The sequence below is a fragment of the Labrus bergylta genome, chromosome 13 (genome assembly GCF_963930695.1).
Source record: "Labrus bergylta chromosome 13, fLabBer1.1, whole genome shotgun sequence".
Taxonomy (NCBI): domain Eukaryota; kingdom Metazoa; phylum Chordata; class Actinopteri; order Labriformes; family Labridae; genus Labrus; species Labrus bergylta.
Genome location: NC_089207.1, coordinates 17,216,071 through 17,239,331, shown reverse-complemented (window position 1 = coordinate 17,239,331; position 23,261 = coordinate 17,216,071). Strand labels below are relative to the sequence as shown.

The window sequence follows — 23,261 nt, the reverse complement described above, 5'->3', positions numbered from 1 at the left end:
CTTGCTGCTCCATTTGTCATTCTACTGAGTTAAAGAGCTAGCATTAGCACGATTTTTGGAAGTTATGAATCTATTTAAAATCTCAGAAGATTAGAATCTCGATTTTGACAGTATCCAGAGAAGAACCAAAGAAGAGAAATGGGGTTTACTACTAATCTTTGGGGAGCAGGGAAAAAAGCCTGAATCCTTGGATTATTTTATTTCGCCCTGAGAAGACTGTCACAGTCGGGGGCCTCAGCCTCAGGAGACATTATGTCCATAAAAAATAGTCGTGAAATCTGTGGTAGTGAATCATGCACACAGCTCTAGTTAAGGTGTAAGTGTGTTTGTCATTCTCTGTCCCCCAAAGGCCCGCGCTAATCCTGCTGCCGTTTTATGATCTACCAAGTGCGTCAGACTATTTCCATTCCAGAGGGACGCTTCAGCCACCTTTCCTCTGCACTCTTACTCCACACATCCACGGCTCCTTGGTCCACAGCCACATGCACAAAGCCTCTTTTCCAGGCCCGAGAGGCTGAGGGGGCAGCGAGTGAGTCAAAATATTCTGATTCATCTGTTCGATATCTTTATGTAAACAAGAGCAGAAGCAGTTGCATCAGTGCGGTATCCATTAAAGGTTAAGCCAAATTAAACAGTCTTAACATTTCTAACTGAACTACTGTAGAAAAACACAAATAAGTCAAAAGGTCCATCTGAAAGCTGTCTTCATCCGGCTTATGTCCGAGCAGTGAGACTAAGAATCCAATAAAGTTCAGTCAAAATGACTTATCAGAAATAAAGCTCAATGGGATTTACAATTGTGTTTGTATGGATTTAAGAAATTTATTTGTAAACTGTGTGAATTATGTTGTTTATTATAGTAGTATACAGACTGTAACTTGTGCAATTGTGACATCTAGTGGTTGTGTTGACTACATGCAGCAGCCTGCATTTCTGCACATTTAGAAATGTAAGATGACCAAATACTGTACGACCAACCAAAACAAACAATCAAATCAAAATCTCAAAAAAAAAAAAAAAAAGACGAGAGCATCCACAAACAAAAAAAATCTGCATAAAATTAAACATGAGAATGAAACAATAACATACCTTTCTTCTGCCCTCTAGGAGACGCTTTAGGGTGCCAAACTATAAGAGGAGCACTATTTGATTCCTCACTCCATATCACTGCTGAACAAACAGTAGAGCAGAAACAGGTCACACCCCATCCTCACTCATTCCCACTCATTAGCCCCTTTTCGACCAATGGTCCCCAGAACTAAATAGAACATTAAGTACTCGTCAAGGAACTAAATCCTGTGGCCCATTGTTGTCAGCATTTCAACCGCTACCTGAAGTCCCGGGAAGATCACACAAATTAAGCCAATGACGTTAGGAAGAAATAAATGTAGCTGCACTACACCACCAGTCAAATCTCCTTACATTATCTAAGCACTGAAGCACTGTGATTTTATTGAAGTGTAACTTTTTAGGGTCTGACTTTCAAGGTCAAAAAAGTCAAAGTCATCGTTATTGTCAATTTTTTCAACATGTGCTGGACATCGAAAAACGCTTCTCTCTGAACCACGGTGCAAGCTAAGTATAAAAAGATTTTAAAATATAATATATATTATCCTAATATAATAACAAATATTAGGATAAAAGATTTCTGAGCGTGTAACCCAAGACAAATTTCTGTGCAAATGGGCACTAAAGTCTTGTCTTACTTTATCTCATCTTAAAACCCAAATGAAGTACAAATGATCTGTATTGTCCATTTGGGTACAAGCTTCATCTTGGATGGAAAAAAAAACACAAGAAATGACAACACATAAGCAGACAAGCTGTGAGACAAACACAAACACAGGGTTACACTGCACAGTAAGAACAGTAAATCTCTATGTCTGGTACAGAAGTCACATCAGTCCTTTAAACTACATAATGTAAATGTTTCCTTTCATAGGCAGCATAATCCAAGGAGAATTGAATGCATGTTATAGTTATCTCTTAAAGACGTATAACAAAGACGACAACAGCCAGATATGGTTCCTATCTGCTCAATTTTATTTCTCATTTACTTTCAATTTTCATCAGATAACACCGGCATTTGATTTTGTCAGGTAACTCCTTCAAAGAACCACCATGATGAATGTGGTGCTTTTCATGTGCAAAGGAGGGTTATATTTCATGAAGGGTAATATCTAAATTATTGGTTGGTTTATAATTTGTCCACAGTTCAAACACATCACAGCCGATTTCTTAAAAACAGATTTATTACTGCGATCATCATCATCTCATTTTGCTTGTCATCTCTTGGAGCTGGGGATATGTGCTGAGAACATCAGGCTCTTTGAGAAGTTGAAGAAAGCGAGAGCAAGATTCTTGACCTTTACCGATCATTTGATCAATTAGTTCAGTGACAGTCTGTTCGGGCTGGGATGTGTGCTTCATATTCCAGTACTGTCTATGCGTGACGATGTCTTTGGCATGCACATGCTGCAGAATGAACAAGTGGTCGGCCATCAGGCAGTCGATGAGCGCCACCTTGTGCTCAATGATGAATTTCACAGCAGGGTCCTAAAAGCCAGCAGATTATTCAACAAAGTATATTAGAACCAAATGAGTCATTAAATTACATAAAATGTACTTAGGACAAAGTCATGGATACCATAGATGTGTGTGTGTGTGTGTGTGTGTGTGTGTACCTGAGAAGAAGGTGCCAGTGTCTCATCTACTTGTCCTGTGTAAAGAGCAGAGTTAGGGTTAGCTGACATCATCATCATCAACATTTAACACATGATTGTATCTGTAGGAATATGAAACTGTACCTGCACGTACTTTGGATTTCTTCACAGAAACTGACAGATCAACGTCACCGTCAATAGTGCCGCTTATTTTATCAACACATATTACACTGCCACCCCGAGCAACGTAATCTGCTCCATTATCAGCATTCCCTAAACAAGGACATGAAACATGTTTATTTTATTTAAATCAATGTTGGTTAAATGATCAGTATTCCATAAGGATAATATGTCCTTTATTTTTCTAAATAAGTTGACTTGTGATATTCAGGAGATAAAAAATAATATGTTTCTATTGTACAAAGAGAAATGGTCTGTGGATATATGGTGCAAACCAAAACTAAGAACATACTGTCTCATAAAGGATTGCTTCAGCGTAAAAGCCGATGCTAAATTTAATTTAACTAAAAGACAAAGATCCCTCTGCGCTCAGTTACGTTCAGGAACATTGCCTTTAGCTGTAGAGATCGGCAGGTTTAATTCCATTCCAGAGGAAGATCGAGTTTGTTTGTTGTGTGAGTTAGGAGAAATTGAAAATGAGATTCACTTTTTGTTTTACTGCCCGATGTATGCTGACATCAGGGATGTTCTTTTTAAAAGAATGTCTTTAAATTATGTTGATTTCTTTTGGTTAGACGATTATGAAAAACTTGAGTTGTGTTTTAAAAAAGGAACCTTTGTTGTAGCAGATTTAGTTTGTAAAGCCTGGGAAAAAAGACAGAACACATTGTTTAAGACTGAACTTTGACAGGAGTTGGCAACTTTGTAATGTTATGATTTTTTGTGAACCACTGCAACTGAATTCTTCGGTGTCTTATAAGCCCATGAGGGTTGAGCACTTTGTGTGCATGACACAAAAATAAATTCATCATCATCATCATCATCATCATCATCATCACATCAATTCATGGTTTTTGGAATGAGAACAGCTACACCCTTTAATGTAGTAAAGCAATTTGATTCTTGAGAAATATTACTACTTACCAGACTTTGGTTCTGGATCGCTCACTGCTTCAATCTTCACCTTGAGGGATTTTGCGTTCACGTTTATATCTCTGGCAGTGACAACACTGCAGTCATCTGATGAAACTGTAAATATGGATGACAATGACCATAAATACAATTAGGATGGCATTAAGTCCAATTGTATCAGTCTTTACCGTCTGTGTGGAAACAATGTGGTAGTTTCTATTAATGAGATGAAGTTGCCTTGGAAATTCAAAGTTCAGGGAGATTTTATCATTTTAGAATTAATCTCAACTTTTCTCAATGTCTCTGTCTCGTTAACATGTCTCTGAATGTTTTCAGAGATAAAATAAAACCACATACCAACTGTTCCAACGGCTGGCATCACTTTGTCCATGACCTGCAACGATACAGAAAAACCAGCACACTGAAACATGAAGGAAGAGCAGCAAGCTTCATGTGGATTCAACGCTCCAATCTGTAATTATTATTTTTTGTTTTTGTAATTATTACAGAAACAAAAGTTAAACAGTTATCCTGTCTTTTTAATTCTAATAACATCAAGCAAACTATCACTGGTGGTATTACATATCAGTTTTTCCCCTACCATTATATTAGGGGGGCGGGCCCCTGACTTTTGAGCAGACTGTGTTGTGTCCCCGTGTCGGCATGTCGGCTTGTCCCCCCCCCCACCCAATGCTGTAAACCTCGGGGAAACACTGCATATTGTTTTCTTTTTTCTACTGTGATACATTTGATTAGATTTTCTGCACCTATCACACCTGATGACAAAATGAGAATCACTTGTGAGCACGTCTTGCACCCTTTAGTCCACCTTAACTGTCAAAATGTTTTCTTTTTGAAGGAATAGAAATATTTACACATTAAGATCAAACATAATTTACACATATACATAACATAACATAACATAACATAACATAATGTACACATATATATATATAACACATTTACACACGTGAGAAATATTGAGTCATAAAGTGACTAAAACTACAAGCAAACAAAATTTTCACAGGGTAAACATGACCCACATGTGGAGTCTCTTTATGAAACAACACACACCACATAAAGACTTACCTGTATGAGCTGTGGGTTATCGTATTATAGTTGGAAAGATGGATCCAAAGATGATATGTTGTTGTATAGCTTCAGAATTCCAGTAAAAAGAAACCAAACGCTTCCTGGCAAATTGTCACACTTCTGTCACACTTCAAACAAAGAGATACACTCCCTCTTCCTCTTACTCTATCTGGTTGGCACACGTGTACAGGAAGCAGGGGAAGATTACCCAGTAGTCTATGATGATGTAATCCTGCTCTGCAGCATGCCACAGTAAAGGTGCACATTGCACAATATTGCAAACATATCGTTGCACTGCTTTAACCTATTCATGATTAATGTTACTCTATCTTGCAGATCCAGAGTCTCATAAAAAATTATATAAAAGTTTAAGTAGGCTTACCCGCAAAAAACGATAACGGCATGCTCAAAGAAATAAGTGCAGACAACGTTTTCTTAGTAAATCCCAGTCGAACTGGATTTGTACACATGTGGATCGTACTGTTGCTTAACTCTGAACACACCACATTCAACTTTTAATAGTCGATTGCAAAGGTAAGCACCTTGGAAAATGAAATAAGCTGGCTGATCATTCTTCATGTTGAATCATGAAAAAGAAGTGGGTGCAGACATGTATCGCAGCAAGTGGCTTCAGGTTGTTGCTGTTTTCATTCACATCTCCAGCACTGCACTCAGGTCATCTGCAACTCACATAAATACTGCGCTCACACTCTTTATACTCCTGACAAGTCAAAGTAAGATGATGTGACCGTAGAATAGCTCTGAAAAGAAGATAGCTTCACCACAGGAGCAGAGTGCCTGTACTTTATGTCTTTATCACAGACAGGTTCATATAGGATATATCAATGTTAATGACTTAGATCTGGCTGCAGATATTCTTCTGACAAATCTTTGCTGTTTCAATCTTTAATATGTTCTTATTTTATCATATTGTATTGTATTTACTTATTAAATCATTTTTGTCTTTGTGTTGCTGCAACAACTGAACTCTCCCAGTGGGGATCAGATAAGAATCATCCTCTCATCTTCCTTGTTCTTTCAGGAGTGTTTGATCTCTTGTCATCAAGTATTATGTGTTGTTTACGTATGGTCACTCATATGTCAGAAACTTTTGATAACTGTCCTGCTGCCTGATGGGGGCCAGGACACTCTCCTGTTTAGATTAAGGTTGAATTAAAAAAAGAAAATCATTATGCAGAATTACTCCAGTGTTAATGCTTACAACTTATCACTTCTCAAAATGTCAAAATGTGTTTCATCAGTGTTTCATCCTGTGATATGAGCTGAAAGCTGGAGACTGTTATTCAAGGGCTGCCAGGTACACACGTCTCAGCTTGCCAAATGAATTAATCCTTTCAAGGATCATAAAAATGAAGCCTGACCCACGACAGTAAACAATGTCACGATGTTTGAAAGACTAGAGGAGATACTGAGCAAAATCACATCATTCTGATATTAAATCATACATTTGTGAAGCGCTCAGTCTGTCTTCTTCAAAACAGGTCTTTTCAAACAATTATGCCAATAGCAGACCCCGTAAACACGCCAGCGCACCGCCACACATCTCTACTCATCCATAAACAACATTGCTCTGTTCAGTTAATGAGGATCCAATGGAGTTATCCATAAAGAGTCAGAATGTGTTTCCTCTACCATTAAATGCATCACGTTGAAAACAAACCATGGGGGAGAAACATCCGCCTCTTGCCGTCAGAAGCCTTCATAACAAAACGATGCATCTGCTTTTGTGGTGGAGAGCCAAGCATCGCTGATTTACTGTTTAGGGCCTTCTTGTTCTCTCACTGGTTATATTCAACAGTTACTGGTTCCATAGACTCCACCAAATGATATTCATCGATGTTTTTTTTCAAACGACTCAGACCAATACAAACATATCTGTGTTTAAAACTTAATACAGTGACAGGGAGATTATCATCTCACACTGTATATGTAGATACCATAGTGAGGTCTTGAGAGGGATAGAAACACCTGCAGGCTACTAGCGTCAGTATGTCCCGGATGTTTGCTCCGTGGACTTCCACAGACGAGGCCTCTCCACTCACATAATGACGTGCATTAGTCTTAGGCCTATCTCTCATTGTCTAAAAATGTTATTGGGAGACATTGCCTGGCACCCTAAAAGTTCAATGTTTTACATGTCCAACTTCGCGTTTCCAGTGTGCCACTTTTGGGATACACCTGAAAAGTTGCAGTTTTCTTATCCGGAAGTAGAGTAGGCCCAAAGGTCAAAGGTTTGGTGCACTCTGCGGTGATTGGTGATTTTTCTTTACAATGATATGCACATAAACTCGAATTTAAAATTAGTATACAAGACTTACAAATGAAAAAGAATATATAAGCAACCCTGTTTCAAAAAATATTGTGTAAAATGTAAATAAAAAACAATGTGTAATGCAAAACATATTTATCCATATTTATTAGAAAACAGCACAAACACCACATATCAAATGTTGAAACTGAGAAATGTCCTTGTTTTTGGAAATGATGTTCCCATTTTGGATCCGATGCCAGCTAGGTAGAATCACCTCTTCTGTTAAATAAGAAAGTGTTTACCTCATAGGCCTTCCTCACTGGTCCCTTTGCTGAATGTATTATGACCCAATAACCTTGTGTCCTTCACAACACTCAGAGGGTTTGGGAACTAAAGAGACCAGTTGCTTTCATTTTGACTACTTTTATTAAAATAAACATTTTTTAAGGCTTGTTGTTCCTTTATTGTAGAGATAGGACAGTGGATAGAGTAGTATGGCGGGAGAGAGAGAAGGTGGGGAATAACATGCGGCAAAGGAGCCACAGGCCAGATTCAAACCTGGGTCGCCCGCTTGGAGGACCCTGGCCTCTGTACAAGCTCACTAACTACTATGCTACCAGCGCCCCAAATAATATGCTTTATTATTTCCACCTCACACCCACATCAGTTCAGTTTCTTCCTCTTGGTTGTTTTAATGATTCTTTATAAAGAACAATTGACTGTTTTTATCCATAACATTCATGGGATTTTGCAAAGCAATGCAAAGTGCCTTAACTCCTCTCAGGCCTTAAAACTCTCTGAACTTTGATTTCATGGAGTCATTTTCTCAATTTTGATTTTTTTTTTTTTTTTTCATTTGGCTCTCAACTTACAGAGATATTGCCCAGGGTGGGGAGGCGGGTACTGAGATATCACAATGTATGCCTTTTTCCTTTTATTGAAACTCATAAAAGGTTGTTTTGCCCATATTAAAAAAAAATCCAAAATATTGAACATAATATGGATTAAAACTGTTTATAATAAATATAGTAAGCTACTAAAATGCAAAAAGGTTGGTTCTTTTTTTTATTTTTATTAAAATGAAACAAAGCGTTTCACTTCATGGTCATACACGTGGAATATGAACACAAATAGAATGACATTATTAAAATAGCAAATATCCTCTTGTTAAGGTGGCCACAGTGGTCCTTCCATTAATCCTGATGGAAAACAAAGCATTAGTGCATCTGTCCTCAAAAAGTGGACAAAAGGGAAACTGGAACAATAGACATTTAAAGTGATAGTGACATGTTTTTGGTTAGCACTGAATGTTGAGGCAGGAGAAGAGATGAAACAGATCGTTTCAAGCTGGACGGTAAGGAGACTTGTTAGGGAAGTGAGTCCACATGCGCTGATTGACTGTCTACACTTTTATACAATAGTTACAACTCCGCCTGATGGAAGAAAGGGGACTGTACTGTAAACTGGGAATGGTGGGTCAACATTAAAATGTTTTTTGTTTTTTTTACTTCTGTGATGTTGTGTTTTTACTGCTGCTTGTGCTTTTGACAAAAGTATTATTGCGCTCCAGCGTTACAGCTCTCCTCCCCGACGTCTGGTTTAGTTCGCTCATGTCCACTCCTGAATCTAAGCTGGTTTCTCTGCTCTCCGCTGGCCTTCGCCTCCTCTGTTGCTCTGACACAGAATAATGGATCTCAGCCGCAGGTTTACCCTCCAGAGACACAAACCAGGCCCGAGGAGGCTGAAGTGTGGGGATTTTAGAAAGATCTGCAAAGGCATGCATTGAGTGTCTGCTGCCCACCATTTTGCTTAATGTTCCAGGGACTGATGCTGACTCTGGGAGGCTGAAGTGACTCCTGGATGGGCTGCTGGAGGTTGCAGCCTGAGAGTCCTCTAAAACCCCAAGCTGGTCCTCATTTTCTGCAGTTTGGTTCTGGGTGGCAGAGGGACCTTTTGGCAGAGTCTGTGTGAAGCTGTCCTTCCTCGGTGGCTCGGCTGCAGCGCCGTTTGAAGCCCCCGAGCGGGGAAGAGTGGCCGACTTGCTCCATTGGGGTTGCTCTGGCTGCTCCTCCAAATGGAAAAACGCTGGAGCGTGAAGAATGGCAACAGGCTGGTTGTAGAAAAACAAATTCTCTGTCAAGGATGCGGTGTTCAGATCCAGTTCGTTGCACTCCACAGCAATGGCCACAGCACCAGGGTTGGCTATGACATTGCTATTGTGCATAGAAATAACAGCGCCATTGTGCATGTTATCCCCCCTCTCTGTGAAGGATTGGTTCAGTCCGTCCTGTAGATGACAGAGGTCCCCTGAAGATACCTCAATGACATCATCGTCACAAGTGGAGGTGGTTTGGTCTTTTCTTAACACTAGAGGGATCTTCTTTATCTTATTTTCACTGGGTGAACTTCTGTGGATGAGACAGAACAATTGTCTTAAACAGTGCATCTGACTGTTGGTCATTTTAGCTCAAGCTGAGCTCAGAACAAAATTTTAGTAAATCTTTTACTGCAGATGAATAACACGGGCATGTGCAAATTTGCATCTTATTCTTGTATATGTTGTTCCATTAAATTTCATTATTTCACCTTGAGATATAAAATAGTGAGACAAGGTGTTACAAAACCCTTTTACAAAAGATAATCTGCAGATGGAGCCAGATTTTGAATGATCCAAGTCATTTGAATCTCCAGGTTATGTTAGAAATTCAGATACGACAACATGTCACATCCTAGAGTATCAGGAAGTGTAGTATTCTATTAGATTTGTTAACAACACATAAAATAATAAAGTCCCAGAGTCAACTTGTAAATATTTGAGATGAAAATCTGTTTTGCTTTTGGTCTGTTAACTGAATGGTGTTTTACTGATATTAAAGTAAGACATATTTAAGAAGCACTCCTCTGAAAATGAGAAAAAAAACCCTCCTGCCATGAAGCCCTAACTTTTTTTTAGTTTGCTCAGCTCGGCTTTAACCTAAAATCTGTCTCTACAAAACCTCCCGGATTTCTCCTAAAGCACTTTTCTAACTCCCTCAGTAAGCTCTACCGATGAAGCTTCAGGGCTCTGAAAAAGATAAGAGTGTGACCAAGATTTAAAGCCAATATCTCTGTTTTGGAAAAGTGGAAATACTGTACATCAGGGGTGGGCGACTGGCGGCCCGGGGTCCACATGCAGCCCCCCTCCTCTCTCAGTGTGAGTCCATTTCAAACATCAATTAATTTAAAAGATAAAAAAAAAAAAAAAAAAAATCTGCCATGAAGGATTGTACCGGAGCCTCCTATAAGGCTCAAAAAGTCAGAGTAAATTTAAAGGAGTAGCTATCCAAACAACTTTAAATTACTTGAAAAATTACTATGGACCACAGACCATAAATAATATTTATTTATTTATTCACAGTAAGGATGTTTATATGTCTAGGTGTGAGCTGAGGTGAAAATGTGAGTTCATTTGAAATGTTATGAATGTGAACGAGCAGTGAAAACCTCTGTTACCTGCGACAAAGCAATAATCCAACCAGAAGGCAGATGACAATAAAAAGAACTCCTCCAAGAATAACCATCAGGAGAAATGAATGACGCACAATGAAGTCAAGGGGGATGGTAAGTCCAAAGAGACCTAAAGCAGCAGAACAGGTTAGGGTGAAAAATACAAAATACACACACCATTAAAATCATTGCAGACACAACAATGAACAAGGTTCAATATGTATGACAGCATGTTGGCAATGTAAATAATCTTTGATTCCTAAGCTAGTTCCCCGTGCCAAATCCATTTTATTCTTAAAGTTAAACGTCAAAGCTGGCTGAGCACTTGCCTCTGTTGGCCGACAGAGGTGCTGCTATCCAATAACCAAGGTGAGGAGCTGTGAAGGTCCACATCAGTTTCCCTTCCACGGACACCACCGTCCCCAATCCTTTTCTCATCCATCCACCTGCAGTAAACAAACAACAAAATACATCAGTGATGCTCATATGAAATCTTCTTTTTTTTTTAAACAACATCATTCCTTTCTGTTTTGTAACTGTAAATGTGTGCTGTCAGGGAATTTTGGCAAACTTATTTTTATAACAGGAGTAACTAAAAGCAGAAACTCTTCATTTTTCTATGGCCTATCAACTGGTAATTAGCATCTTTTAAGAAAGGTGTGGTTGCCTTCAGGGAGATGTTCTACGGTTGATTGTATGTGGGTGTGGTTGTTTTCTGGAGTGTTTGCTTGGTGTAGTGTTTTTTGTTTTAAATGTTCTTTGATGAATGGAGACAGTAGGAGAGTTTGTCTCTATTTAAAGTCACTCTGAGCTACCTTTCTGGAGAGTACCATGTCTGAGTGAGTGATGAGTCATGTGGGTCTTAAGTCCAGGTGGCGTGAAGTCAAACTTCCCCTGGGTTTGTTGTTCTTAGCCCTGTGTTCACACTGACAGGGCAACGCTTCTTTTAGCGTGTTTATGTTTTACTCAGAGGCTCAAACATGTTTCATACATGTTTCTCTCACATGAACCCCATCCCTTTCTAACCGTTAACCCTTCTTCTTCTAATGATATTCATGCAGGCTGTACACTGTTTGATGATACAGGCCAGTAGTGTTTAAGTATCTAATTAACTGCGCCCCCAACATTTTGAAAGTTTGTGTCCAAAGAAAATATTGACTTCAGGAGAAAGATGAGAGTTCCAGGTCAGATAACTCCCTGGATAACTGTACAGTAAACCCTGCCACCTTGTGGGGGAAAAGACTTGGCTCCGCCCACTCAGGGACGCTGTATGTACTGTAGGGGCGTGATGGTGGTGTTTGGTGGCAAGAGAACAATTCAATGAGAATTAACAGACTTGCCAAACCTGTATGTACTGTTTGACTGGAAGAACAAGAAATTCGACCCACTACAGTGATACTGCTGTTACTTAAAGAGCTTATTATCTTATTCTCGTACCTTTCTTGGAGAGACAGGACAGTTGATAGAAACTGGGCCGTCAGCTTCAAGGACTACAGCCTCTGTACATAAGACAAACTAACCCCTCTGCCACCAAGTCATACATTGGCAACTAATCTTCTTTTGTTAATCTACATTTACAAAATAAGATCAGTCCAAAAAAAAAACAATCTTCACTGTCGCTCAAAGATGAAAACCTGAACCTGAATGTGACCGTCACTCACCAGTGGTGTGGTTAAAGAACCATGCAGGGACACTGTTTGAACTCTGGAGCCCACAGCTGTCAGGAAGGCTGAGGCTGATCTGTATGGGTCCGTTCACATGTAACTCTGTGTCTCCTGAGAAAAGCTGCACACTGACGGCCGCCACCGGACTCAGGTCCACACTGACATATCCTGAAAAAAACCAGGAGAGGGAATGAGAGACAAGACAGTCTGAATCAGTTCATTGCCTTTAATGTTTCTTCTTTCGTCTTAGTAGAAAATTAAACAACACAGTAAAAACTAGTGTAACTAATGAGCACATTAACCTCCTGTTTGATGTCAGCCCGTCTACCACAGTGTCTTTTTTTATATCACCACTAGATGGAACCAGAGTATTCATATTTGACATACACTTCTGTGATCTAAATTCTACAAAGCATTGCAACCTTCAAATGAAATATCGAACCAGGAAATATTGTCTAAAAGGATTTTTCAATTTTGGAGGGAAAAATATCTAAACACCTAAAATAAAATAAGAAATACGTCAAATAAAAAGTGTCAGATAACCATCACTGTACCTGATTTACTGCTCATGACGCCCATAGTATTCAGAAAGGCGTCATCCTGTGATGGCAGCTTGGGGACGGTCAGGTAGGCTTTAAAAGCAGTGACATTACTGCTCTCTGTCAGGTTCAGCAGGCTTTTGGGAAACTGGACAACAGGCTTCAATGAAGCATCTACTTTACATTGTACAAAGAAGGAAAAAATAGTTAACAGCAGAAAATGTGTTTTTTTTAAGATGACTGTATTTTCCATTTAGCTCAGCTCTTTTTACAATGTGTTTCCTTAAGTGTATACTTTGATAATCAGCCATAGGAGCAAAGAGAGAATGAGCAAGGAAGAAAAGAGAAAACCTTAAGTACCAGAGGTTTTTCCAGTGATCAGGACTGACTCATTGAAAAGCCAGATGTTCCCCTGGTTCACCCTTGGTAGAGACAGCGTCAAAGATGAAAATACTGCAGAAATGAATGAAATAGAAAGGGCAGAAATGCACAATTTAAATGAAGTAGTTAACTCAAAAATCTCATGTTTGTCCACTAGAGGGCAGTGCGACAAAGTGTTTTATCATGTCACATCAGGTCAACTGGTCACAGACAGGTGGAATGGGGCCAAAGATTCAGTTGTCTGCTATAATCAGAGATGCAAAACGCTGTTTGGTTACAGCTGTTCAACGATGTCAGAAGAAGAGCCAGACTCCAGATTTGTGTCAAAAAATCATCCTTAACTGTTTTTCTAGATGCTGCACAAACATTGCCCACCTGTGAAAGCCAACTTGTCCTTACAATGACAGCTACAAAGTTAAGAAAAACCCTGACGCCCATGATGGTAATTCTTTTCTCGTCTGTGTTAATACTGTTTATTGTGCCCTGGGATGCAGATCGTGAAGGATTTGATTTCACAGATATTTAAATACACTTTTGTGTCCCACTATCACACAAACAACCACATGATATGCAGCTGATCTTTCAGAGTATATCCTTAAAGAGCCGGACCAATATAGCAGTTGACTGGTTGAAGTTATGGGATTTACAAGGACGAGCAGTATCAGGGTTTTATTTTTCAAAATGGGCATCTATGAAAAGTTGCAACATACGGTGCAGAATTATGATATGGTCATTACATCAAAGTTTGCCCAGCAGAGCAAATAGTTACAATACCATTCTGCAGAGCATGCAGCAGAGCCTCACAGCTGAGCCCCCTGACGACATTTGAACGTCATATAGTTGCAAAATAAAAACATAAAAGGTCTATTTTCATTCCAGAACACACATTTTTGATAATAGCCGCCATCTGGGTAAATTTTCCCCCCTCTAAAAAAAGTATCAGTTAAAAAAAAAGCCATTTAAGCAAAGCTCTGTTAATAATGTCATTGTTTGGCTCAACTCTCCACAGGCCAGAACTGTGAAATAATAGCTCGAGGAGATTTTAATTGGAACTGGTTGCAGCTAGTATCTGATGATTTCCGAGCCTACTGTGACTAACTGAGCCTCTTTCAGGTTGTTGACAGTCCCACACAACCAAACTCTAAAAACCCTAAAAATGTGTTTTGATGTCTGATAATGTATTTTTTTGTATTTGCATGTTTGGCTGCTCGTTGTTTGTGTGGAACTCTGTTGACTGTGCTGCTGCCTCTCTTGGCCAGGATGCTGTTAAAAAAGAGATTTTTAATCTCAACGATTAAGTTACTTTCTTGGTTCAATGGTTAAAGGTTAAATAAAAACCGACAGGGTCACGGAGCAACACCATTTTGAAAGGAAGACTTTCATTCATAAACATGTGGTCACTTAATGAACAAATGAAGAGAAACATCAACTGGGATGTTTCTCTTTATTTGATTCAGCTTCAAATCTGTTGAGATTCAGCAAAACTATCGACATTAACCACATTCACACTCTCTTACATGGCATTCTGCTGGCTTTATATGGCAGCAGTGTGTGCATGTAGCCATCTTTGCTGGCCACGATTGTCAGAGGCATCCCCTCCTGGTACGGTATATAAAGCAAAACGCCCCCATCCTCCCCTGTCAGAGCTGCACTGGTCCTGGTGTAGTTGATGTAGACCTCCACCATAGCCTGCTGCAGGAACTGACGACTCAGCGCACTGTTGACCTGAACCTTCAGGTTAAAGGCAGAGTCTGGCGAGAACATAAAGATGGAGGTAAGACAAAGTTTGCAAAGCTGCTTTTAAGATTTACAAAACAACAGATTTCAGTTTGGCATTTATAAGTTCAATCAAGTTCATTTTTTCCGGGATCTATAAAGAATGGGAAGTTAAAAACATCTCATATAATACATAAAAACACAGAATGTACAACCTCTCAGACACACTCTCGACAACATTATAAAGACTTGTACAAGTACCTGTTATCATGGTCACACACATTTTTGTGCATTACGCTTTAGTGCCTTAACAGAACGGAGTTAGCTAAGTTTTCCAATTAACCCGGACGAGACCTTATTAACAACAAAACAGGAAAAAGTTTTTTTGCAGGATCCCTCCAGAATACCAAAAGTCCAGCACATTTAACAGAGATCCATGCAAGTATGGATGGTTAATTTGGCCAATTAAAATAAGCAAACGGCTGAATTCAAGCCAGAATAATGCTACATTTGTATGCAGAAGGCTAACAGGACATATTTTCCAATGGTGTGACTCACATAAGGGAGCCCAAATCATTTCCTGTTTTTCTTTAAGGTAGCTCAAAGAGAATCCCATTTAGTGCCTAATGATAATGTGACACCTTATCCACAAATCCAATTAGCCACTTTGACAATGTGCAAAAACAACCAGCAGTAAGTTGATGACAACAAAACTTCATTTCTCTGAGTCAGTGCTGCATAGTAATGAGGGACACACGGCATTAAAGCTGCACCAAACAATACTTTTGTTGGACAGTTAATCAAAAGACAATGGTGAATGTGAAAAGTGTCATTCAAAGTGACAATCACAAAGAATTAACAACAACACTGCATGCCCCCTCATCACCACAGAGCATATTGTCTTCATCTAATTGTTGTGTTTTTACATATGAAACTTCATTGTTTGGTTCAGTCTAACACTCTGTTCCTATCAGACCTCATTAGCAACACAAAAAAACTCAAATAAACAAAATACAGCAGACAACCTACAGTGGCAACCTAAATGGAATTCATTGGAATATAATTCTAAATGCTAAAGAGCAACATGCACTGATCAACCATACAATTATGAACACATATGTAATCCAATACAAGAGTTCGACCTTGTACAAAGCTTCTACGATTGTTGTTTTTGTTGAAATGGTCAGAAAGGGGAGAATTATTACAATCTAATATTTTTCTGAGAGAGCAAAATAAAAGGAACATCTTTTATTCTATGGACCATCCACAGTCCACTGCAACTTGATTAATAAAAAAAATAATTAATCCTTTATTAATCCCACGAGGGGAAATTCAGTTTTACACTCTGTTTAATGAACATGCTACACAAACATAGGCTGAATACACACACATGCACAAACAGGATCCTATGCACTAATGGAGAGGTCTTAGAGTGAGGGGGCTGCCCACAGTGAGCGCTACAGAGCAGTTTTGGGGTTAAGTGCCTTGCTCAAGGGCACCTCGGCAGTGCTCAGGATGTGGACTGGCACCTCTCCAGCTACCAGACCAATTTCCAGACTTGGTCCGTGTCAGGACTTGAACCGGCGACCCTCCGATTCCCAACCAAAGTCCCTACAGACTGAGATACTGCTGTCCCAAAAACAGGAAGTAGAATTATAGCCTTTAAAATTACTATTACATTCTGGTTAGTATGACTACTACACAGGCCAATAAAAACACAAAATGTGTAATTTGTGCTAGAGATGTTGAATTGGATTGCTGTAGAGTGTATAAGTCATAATGTTACGGCTGATCGGAGTATTTACCACAGGAGTTGGGGGAAAAAAGGTAGAGTCTGTATTGGACGTGAGCTTGTAAAGTAATGTTCTAGTCTTCTGACAACTCAAAGCACTTTTTACTCTGCAGGTCACACCTTCCAATTCACACCCTGATGGCTGCTATGTAAAGTACCAATCAGTATTAACTAATCCATTCACACACATTCATAGGCAACCAAAGAAGCAGCCAGAGCAACGTGAACCGCCGACCTTCAGGTTGAGAGACGACTGACTTTACCAACTGAGCCACGGCCACCAAATGAAGCTTGCCACAAAGACCTTTATGAAGTGGATGGAAATGGGCCATCTGAACCACTGGGGGCAGATGAGAAAAAGATCCCAGAAATGAATATGAAAATGAATGCCGATGATGAACATAAATGTGATTTAGGTTATAATGTGTGCACACCTGGGGATGACTGTGGAAGTGGCACACAGCATGAGGCTAGAACAGTTTGTAAATGATGTTTGACTGCACAGAAAAGTTGAAAAAGTTTAAGCACAAGTGCTGCCTGAAAACAATAAGTAATGAAGCCACTGAACAGGGCACTGATTTAAAGACACTACTGTACAAAGAGTACTGTGAAGAAGGCGCAAATCTCAGCCATACTGGCAAGTGCCAAGGTATTATCCTTCACCTACTGCCCTGTTACAAATATCCTCTACTGAACTTCACTCCCATCCAGTCTAGGCTAGAAAGGGAGTTTTGGGAGCGATCCATCTCAGCATCCTGGTTATCGTCAGACCTTAAAGTCACACAATAATGAAGTTATTTTCTACGAGGGACCATAACATTTCTTATTAGTTACTAAAAGCTGCAAAAGCAGCAGTCTATCCGGTCATAATGTCTTAAGCATGCTTCTCTAATGGTGACAAATCAGCACTGACTGCTGTGGTGGCTGAGTTTGTTGCTGGTCTCATTGCTTTAATCCTCCTGCTGTAAGATCTGCCAAAGCTTTACCGCAACACATAAAGCCATGCATCATGCCACCAGCTTTCACAACATTAAAGCAAGAGCCAAAACTAGATCATCCCATATTATTGGCCCTTACAATTCCCATTGATCAATAACAGACTAACGCCCGCAGCTGACAGGGATAACTTGCAATTTCAGCCACAATATGAAACAAACATCCACACTTGGCAAAGTTAGAAACGTCCCACAGGGATACTTAAACCACCGCAGAGCGACAAAAGGGTTTTTTTTGGGAGCAGTGTGTTCTGCCTTAGTGGCTGAAGAGAAGGGGGTCACTACGTTGGAAGTGGAGGTGTTTCGTGAGAGATTACTATAATCTCCCCATTTGGAGGACTGACGCTAGCCACAAAGAGGTTTATGAAGTGGATTGAAATGGGCCGTCTGAGCCACTGGGGCAGATGAGAAATAGATCCCATTCTGTGCATGATGATGTGGATAGAGTACTGGTATTATCAGACACATAAAACGACTGGTATCCACTAAAAGAAGTACGATTTCCAATGAGTGAAGCATTTTTTAAATATCTTTAAAATGTATTTGGTGTTTTCTTTATATTTGTATGTATAGCATCCTGAGGGTATTTCAACTGATCAAGCATTAAATAATATGTGGCTGCCTGCCCCAGGAAGGCAGAATTTTTTTTTCGGCCGTTTGCTGACATATAAGTCAGATTCAGCGTTACATTAGCCTCACTTCACCAGAGATTTAGTAACAAATCAACAGTCACAGAGAGGAACACAAACATGTTGACTGGTCAGTTTTGCGAGACCGACAGGCAGCATAAACAGATGGTCCAACAGAGACTTATCTCTGCTGCCGCACCCCCCCCCCCCCCCCCCCCTGCCCCCACACTGCCTCTACACAAAAGTGTGTGTGTTTGTGTGTGTGTGTGTGTGTTGGAATTAGGCCACAAATTCCACCAATTGAGGAAAAACACAAGTGCACCCTCTGACATGTGGGCCAAATCCTCTCTCTAAGTGCGAGTCAGCAGTATCAAGTTTGAAGTGAGACAAAAGATGCTTATAGGGCAGAGCGGCGCGGGGGGGGGGGGGGGGGGTGACTTAAGGACACATGCACTTCAGACCCAAATGACAAATGATTTATTTGTAGTCAAATTAAAGCAGCAGATTTAGAGGTTTAATAACTTTGGCAGGGGAGGATTAAACTTTGCCCATTATTAAGAAACAACAAGAATGTGGTTCCCAGCACGGGACGAATGACCATCTGGTTCGAGAAAAGATGCCACACGAAGATTTAATTTTCTTCCCTTGTTATTAAGGATAACTACAATGATGAAGTAATTCCTCTGTGCGTTTTTTACTCTGTGTACTGAAGGGACAAAAAAGCTAAAGGGGACGTGTTGGTTGGCAAGCGTGCGGGGCTGCGAGAGTCTTAGGGACAACACCATGCTCGAGTGCATTTCCAAGTATTTCAGCCAACAACTGGATCATGTGATGATGGATGGTAATGTACTCCTACAGCAGCATGAATTAGTCATGAATCAGTTGATGAGTGAACAGGGTCACAAATCCCTCTTTCAGCTCCTTTTCATCCCTCTGCTGTAAACAAGGAGGCTGTCATGGAAGTGCGTGCATCTGTGTGTGTGTGTGTGTGTGTGTGTGTATGTGTATGTGTGTGTGTGTGTGTGTGTGTGTGTAGGTGTGTGTGTGTGTGTGTGTGACACAGAGGGATGCACTCTGCAGAAAGGAGATGGAGAACATATTTTTACTGCAACAATTAACACAGCCAACAGGAGACAAAGGCGATCAATTGTCTGCTGTCAACACATGAACTGATTATTGACAGTGGGTGATATTACACACATGTTTTAAGTCTGCCTATTTTGAGTGTAAAGTACGGTGGCCGACAAGTGCAAAGGCTTGGTAATGGCTGAAATTCTTTACACTATGAAAAACATGCAGCATATTCAGAGAGGATACAAATGCAACGACTGAAAAAGCACTGCAAAGGAAACAAACATGCATCGCAATGCAAATGCAATTTTCAGAAAACATCGTCAACTCCAAAACCCAATCTGTTGTAGTCTGAGCTTTAATCATTAGCATCCCTTGTGGTAGACGCTCTACACCACTGGTAAGTGTAGCTTCCCCCAGAAAAGACCTCAGGTAGCCGCACAGCTAGCAGTGCAATGAACTGACACTGCCCAGCTTCAAGATCTGAGTACAGGGGACGTGTTAGCCCCGCAGCTAGCGCTAGCTCCACGGCATCCCGACACTGCCCTGACGAGACCCCTGCTCAGCTGTCTCATACACTCACTTCAGATCTTGTAGTTGCAGCACTCTCCGTCTTCCAACTATGCCACTTTCCTATCTAAACAATCAATTATCTCCCTCGTGTCCCTCACTCTCTCACGACAATAATAAACGGTCCACAGAGCACTCTAACAGGCCTTGAGCACTTCTGATGAAGACAACAATTGCAGCGTTTGTCTTGATGCACACATTTGCACAATATCTGTTTTTGACTTTGCATTTTGTTTGTTTTTAATGCAGTTGTTTTGTCTATTTGCAGCATTTATTGTGCTATTTTTTCTTCATGCAAGTCTTTTGGGCCTCTGCTGAGCCTTTGCACTTGACGGCCACTGTAGTAAAATGATGCTGAAGCAAGCTTTTTGTTCCTGTGTGAAAATACATACCAACTCTAAATATTCAAAATAAATACAGTGCTATCATATAATAGAAAGTGCACACAGAAGCTGATAAATGGGTGCGTTCTTGTGTATTGGTGCAGTAAAAAGGAGACAGATGGAGAAACCGTTCCTCATGAAGTGACAGCAGAGAGCTCACACACCACTTATGACTCATGAACAGATCAGTAGATTTCAGTACAAATCCTCATACAGATGGTCTGGGCTGACTAAATGAGGCCATCTATAATCTGTTAGGGGAAAAAAAAACACTGAAAATGAAGGGTGATTAATGTAAAAAAGGCAACATTTATCTTTATATTCCAGCTACAGTCATCTAGTATTCTGCTTCAGTTTAACACTTAAGGATCACAAACAATAACTCTTAAGAGTTTTAGCACCCATCCAAAGGTAGATTGGGTTTACAGCTACTAACCTGAACCGGGCTCGAGAACTTGTTGTTGGATCTGAATGGACTCTTGTTTCATGTGATCCCGGCCTGAAAAGTTGCCGTCATTGATATGCAGAGAGTGTCCGCTCGGGGTGAACAACTCAGCAGACACTTTCCCATTCTTGCGCAAAAACAGCGACAATAACAGACAGATCAATAAGCGCATGACTTAATGGACCAAAACGAGCTGATCGATCGGTGCCGCTCGTTTCTGATTGGTTCTATGTCCGATTTTTGTTTTGGTCTAGAATTTAAGACAAAAACAGAGATGCCCACAAAAACAGAGATGCCCACAGCACTGCCATCCTAACTCCTCCGCTGTCAGCCGCTCTTCAAACATGGCACTGAAACTCCGCCCCCTTTGTTGTCTTTAAGCCGCCTCGTGAGGCCCGAAGAGCTTTCTATCAATGTATCAATTCATCATCTTTCTATCAATCATAATAAATAAGACAACAAAAAACATGTCAAACGAATGTAGCCAATAGTTGCAGCGAATTCATACAACAGTATAGGCTTAGCAGCCTATAGGCGATAATACTGTTAAATTACATTTTATTATTTGTTTATTCATCTTTTTTTATGTCGGGATAACAAAGCTTGGTTTTCCCATGATAACAACTTTTAGCCGATTTCTCGATATCTTGAGGAAAAAACTTGTTTTTTAGGGGGGAAACCAGCGTTGTTATGCCGAAATAACGACTTAAATAATAATAAGGCAGTGCTTTGTCAATTGATTTATTTAAACATATTGCATGATGTCACTCATGTTCTCATGTCACTTGTCGACAATTAGCCTAATACAACACAAGTGAGTATATTTATTTATTTGTTTCTTGGTTTATTTGTTTGGATCACCACTACCATTAGTTAAATATAGAGCTCAGATATTCCTCCTGGGGTCCACAATAAAATAAAATGTACATTTAAATCATAATTAATCACTAAAGTCCATACAAACCATCACATGTCACAGTTAAGTTTACTTTCTGTAGACTGCTTTGCTATACCACAAAAGATGCACTTAACGATTTCAACCACTAGATGGTAGTAATGTAGCATAGGAACACAAACAGCGACAATAAAGGAATGTATTCAGTGGACTTGTGATTATGAGTCGTGGTGATGTTTACTGTATAATTGGTGGTATTGAGTACCTGCAGCAGTTCACAAGAAGTAGACTAGTAGTCATGATACAGCACACGTGTTAGACACAAATATGTCTGTTTACTGTGTTGTGGTGTAGGCTACAATTGATTTTTAAGGTCCAATGAAAACGAAATACATTCTGCCTCTGTTTTTTCAGTCTGACAAATGATTTAAGTGTTGATTGAATGATTATTCACAGTTTAAACTCCTGCATTGAAGGACAGAACAGAGAAAATGTACGTTCTCCCTCAGGACTTGTTCACTGTCTACTTCTTTCTCATGTTGTCATCCTCATCATCAAGAAAATATTCTAAATTTAAAAGCATTATTTTTTAAACGTCTTCCTCTATACTTTGACCAGAACAGCGAGATAAACTTGACCTGAGGGATGAATACAATTTCAATTAAGCTGCATCATTTCTGATAGGTGTCAGCTGATTTGAGATTTAGTGAGTGAAATTATTTTCATACTAATCAAGCCATGCTGTGACCCCCTGTGCCCCCGGTGGAAACATCTGCATGCATTATCTTTTTTACTCATTTATTCAGCCTTTTTTTTTTCTTCAATTTGTCACCAGTCTGATCATATATTGATTTATCTTGCTCTTGAGCTTCACATTCAGACACACAGTCTGAAACTCTGAAACTAAAACACGAGTTGACTCTTATGGTTTGACACGTGAGGGGGAAATTAGCACCAGGTTTTATTGTCTAACATTTAAGTCCTATTTTCTGTTTGACATTGATCTAAACTGTGATGTCAATAGTTTTATGTTCCATTGTAACTGTATTGGTAGACTGTTAAAGCATTGTGCAGTTTATTTTGTAGTTTGTGTCCTTTTTTTTAAATCTGTAAACAAATACTGACTATTCTAACAGACCCGATGGAATAACAGGCCTTTTTATAGTGGCGTCGATACTTCAACTTGAATATGGCATATTGATCCAGAGATAGCGCAGACAATAGACATACTGTATAACACTCCAGCAGATTGACGTTGTCGATGTCCACAATATTAATTGAAAAAATATTATTATCACAAAAATTGATTCAGAGCATCATAGAGAATACAAACACTGACATGGGTTAGAGATTACAGCAAACACAGCTCTTACCAAAATAAAAGCAAAATCTAGATCCTCTTGAGAGTGTTTCCAAAAGACCTCCAGCAGGTTAGTTTTCTTTTTTTATGATGGAAGAGGAGATGTGGTCAAAGCAAAAGGTTTTTGATGTGGATGGGTTTCTGTTCTGGTTGAACAGATCGTCTTTAGCCATGGAGTTCTGTGTAGTCTATCTGCAAAAAGTAAATTTTTGTTCC

General features: G+C 39.7%; 2 protein-coding genes across 3 annotated transcripts; both read right to left on the bottom strand.

The window, feature by feature from the left end:
• Positions 1–2,020: 2,020 nt before the first annotated feature.
• Positions 2,021–5,002, bottom strand: si:dkey-10c21.1 (uncharacterized). Its single transcript, XM_065962593.1, has 6 exons — positions 4,845–5,002; positions 4,113–4,149; positions 3,768–3,872; positions 2,808–2,936; positions 2,685–2,719; positions 2,021–2,556 (listed from the first exon to the last, which is right to left on the bottom strand). Exons 2-6 carry the CDS (start codon positions 4,144–4,146, stop codon positions 2,269–2,271), a joined length of 591 nt encoding a protein of 196 aa, XP_065818665.1. The 5' UTR covers positions 4,147–4,149; positions 4,845–5,002; the 3' UTR covers positions 2,021–2,268.
• Positions 5,003–8,578: 3,576 nt separating this feature from the next.
• LOC109986034 (protein FAM171B-like) lies at positions 8,579–21,115 on the bottom strand. Of its 2 annotated transcripts, none has more exons than XM_065962483.1 (8): positions 20,782–21,115; positions 14,707–14,940; positions 13,169–13,261; positions 12,824–12,985; positions 12,267–12,437; positions 10,935–11,051; positions 10,612–10,735; positions 8,579–9,527 (listed from the first exon to the last, which is right to left on the bottom strand). In XM_065962483.1, exons 1-8 carry the CDS (start codon positions 20,960–20,962, stop codon positions 8,624–8,626), a joined length of 1,986 nt encoding a protein of 661 aa, XP_065818555.1. In that variant the 5' UTR covers positions 20,963–21,115; the 3' UTR covers positions 8,579–8,623. The 2 variants fall into 2 exon arrangements, with proteins under 2 accessions (XP_065818555.1, XP_020492204.3); XM_020636548.3 differs by having other exon boundaries at positions 12,824–12,982.
• Between the last annotated feature and the right edge of the window lie 2,146 nt (positions 21,116–23,261).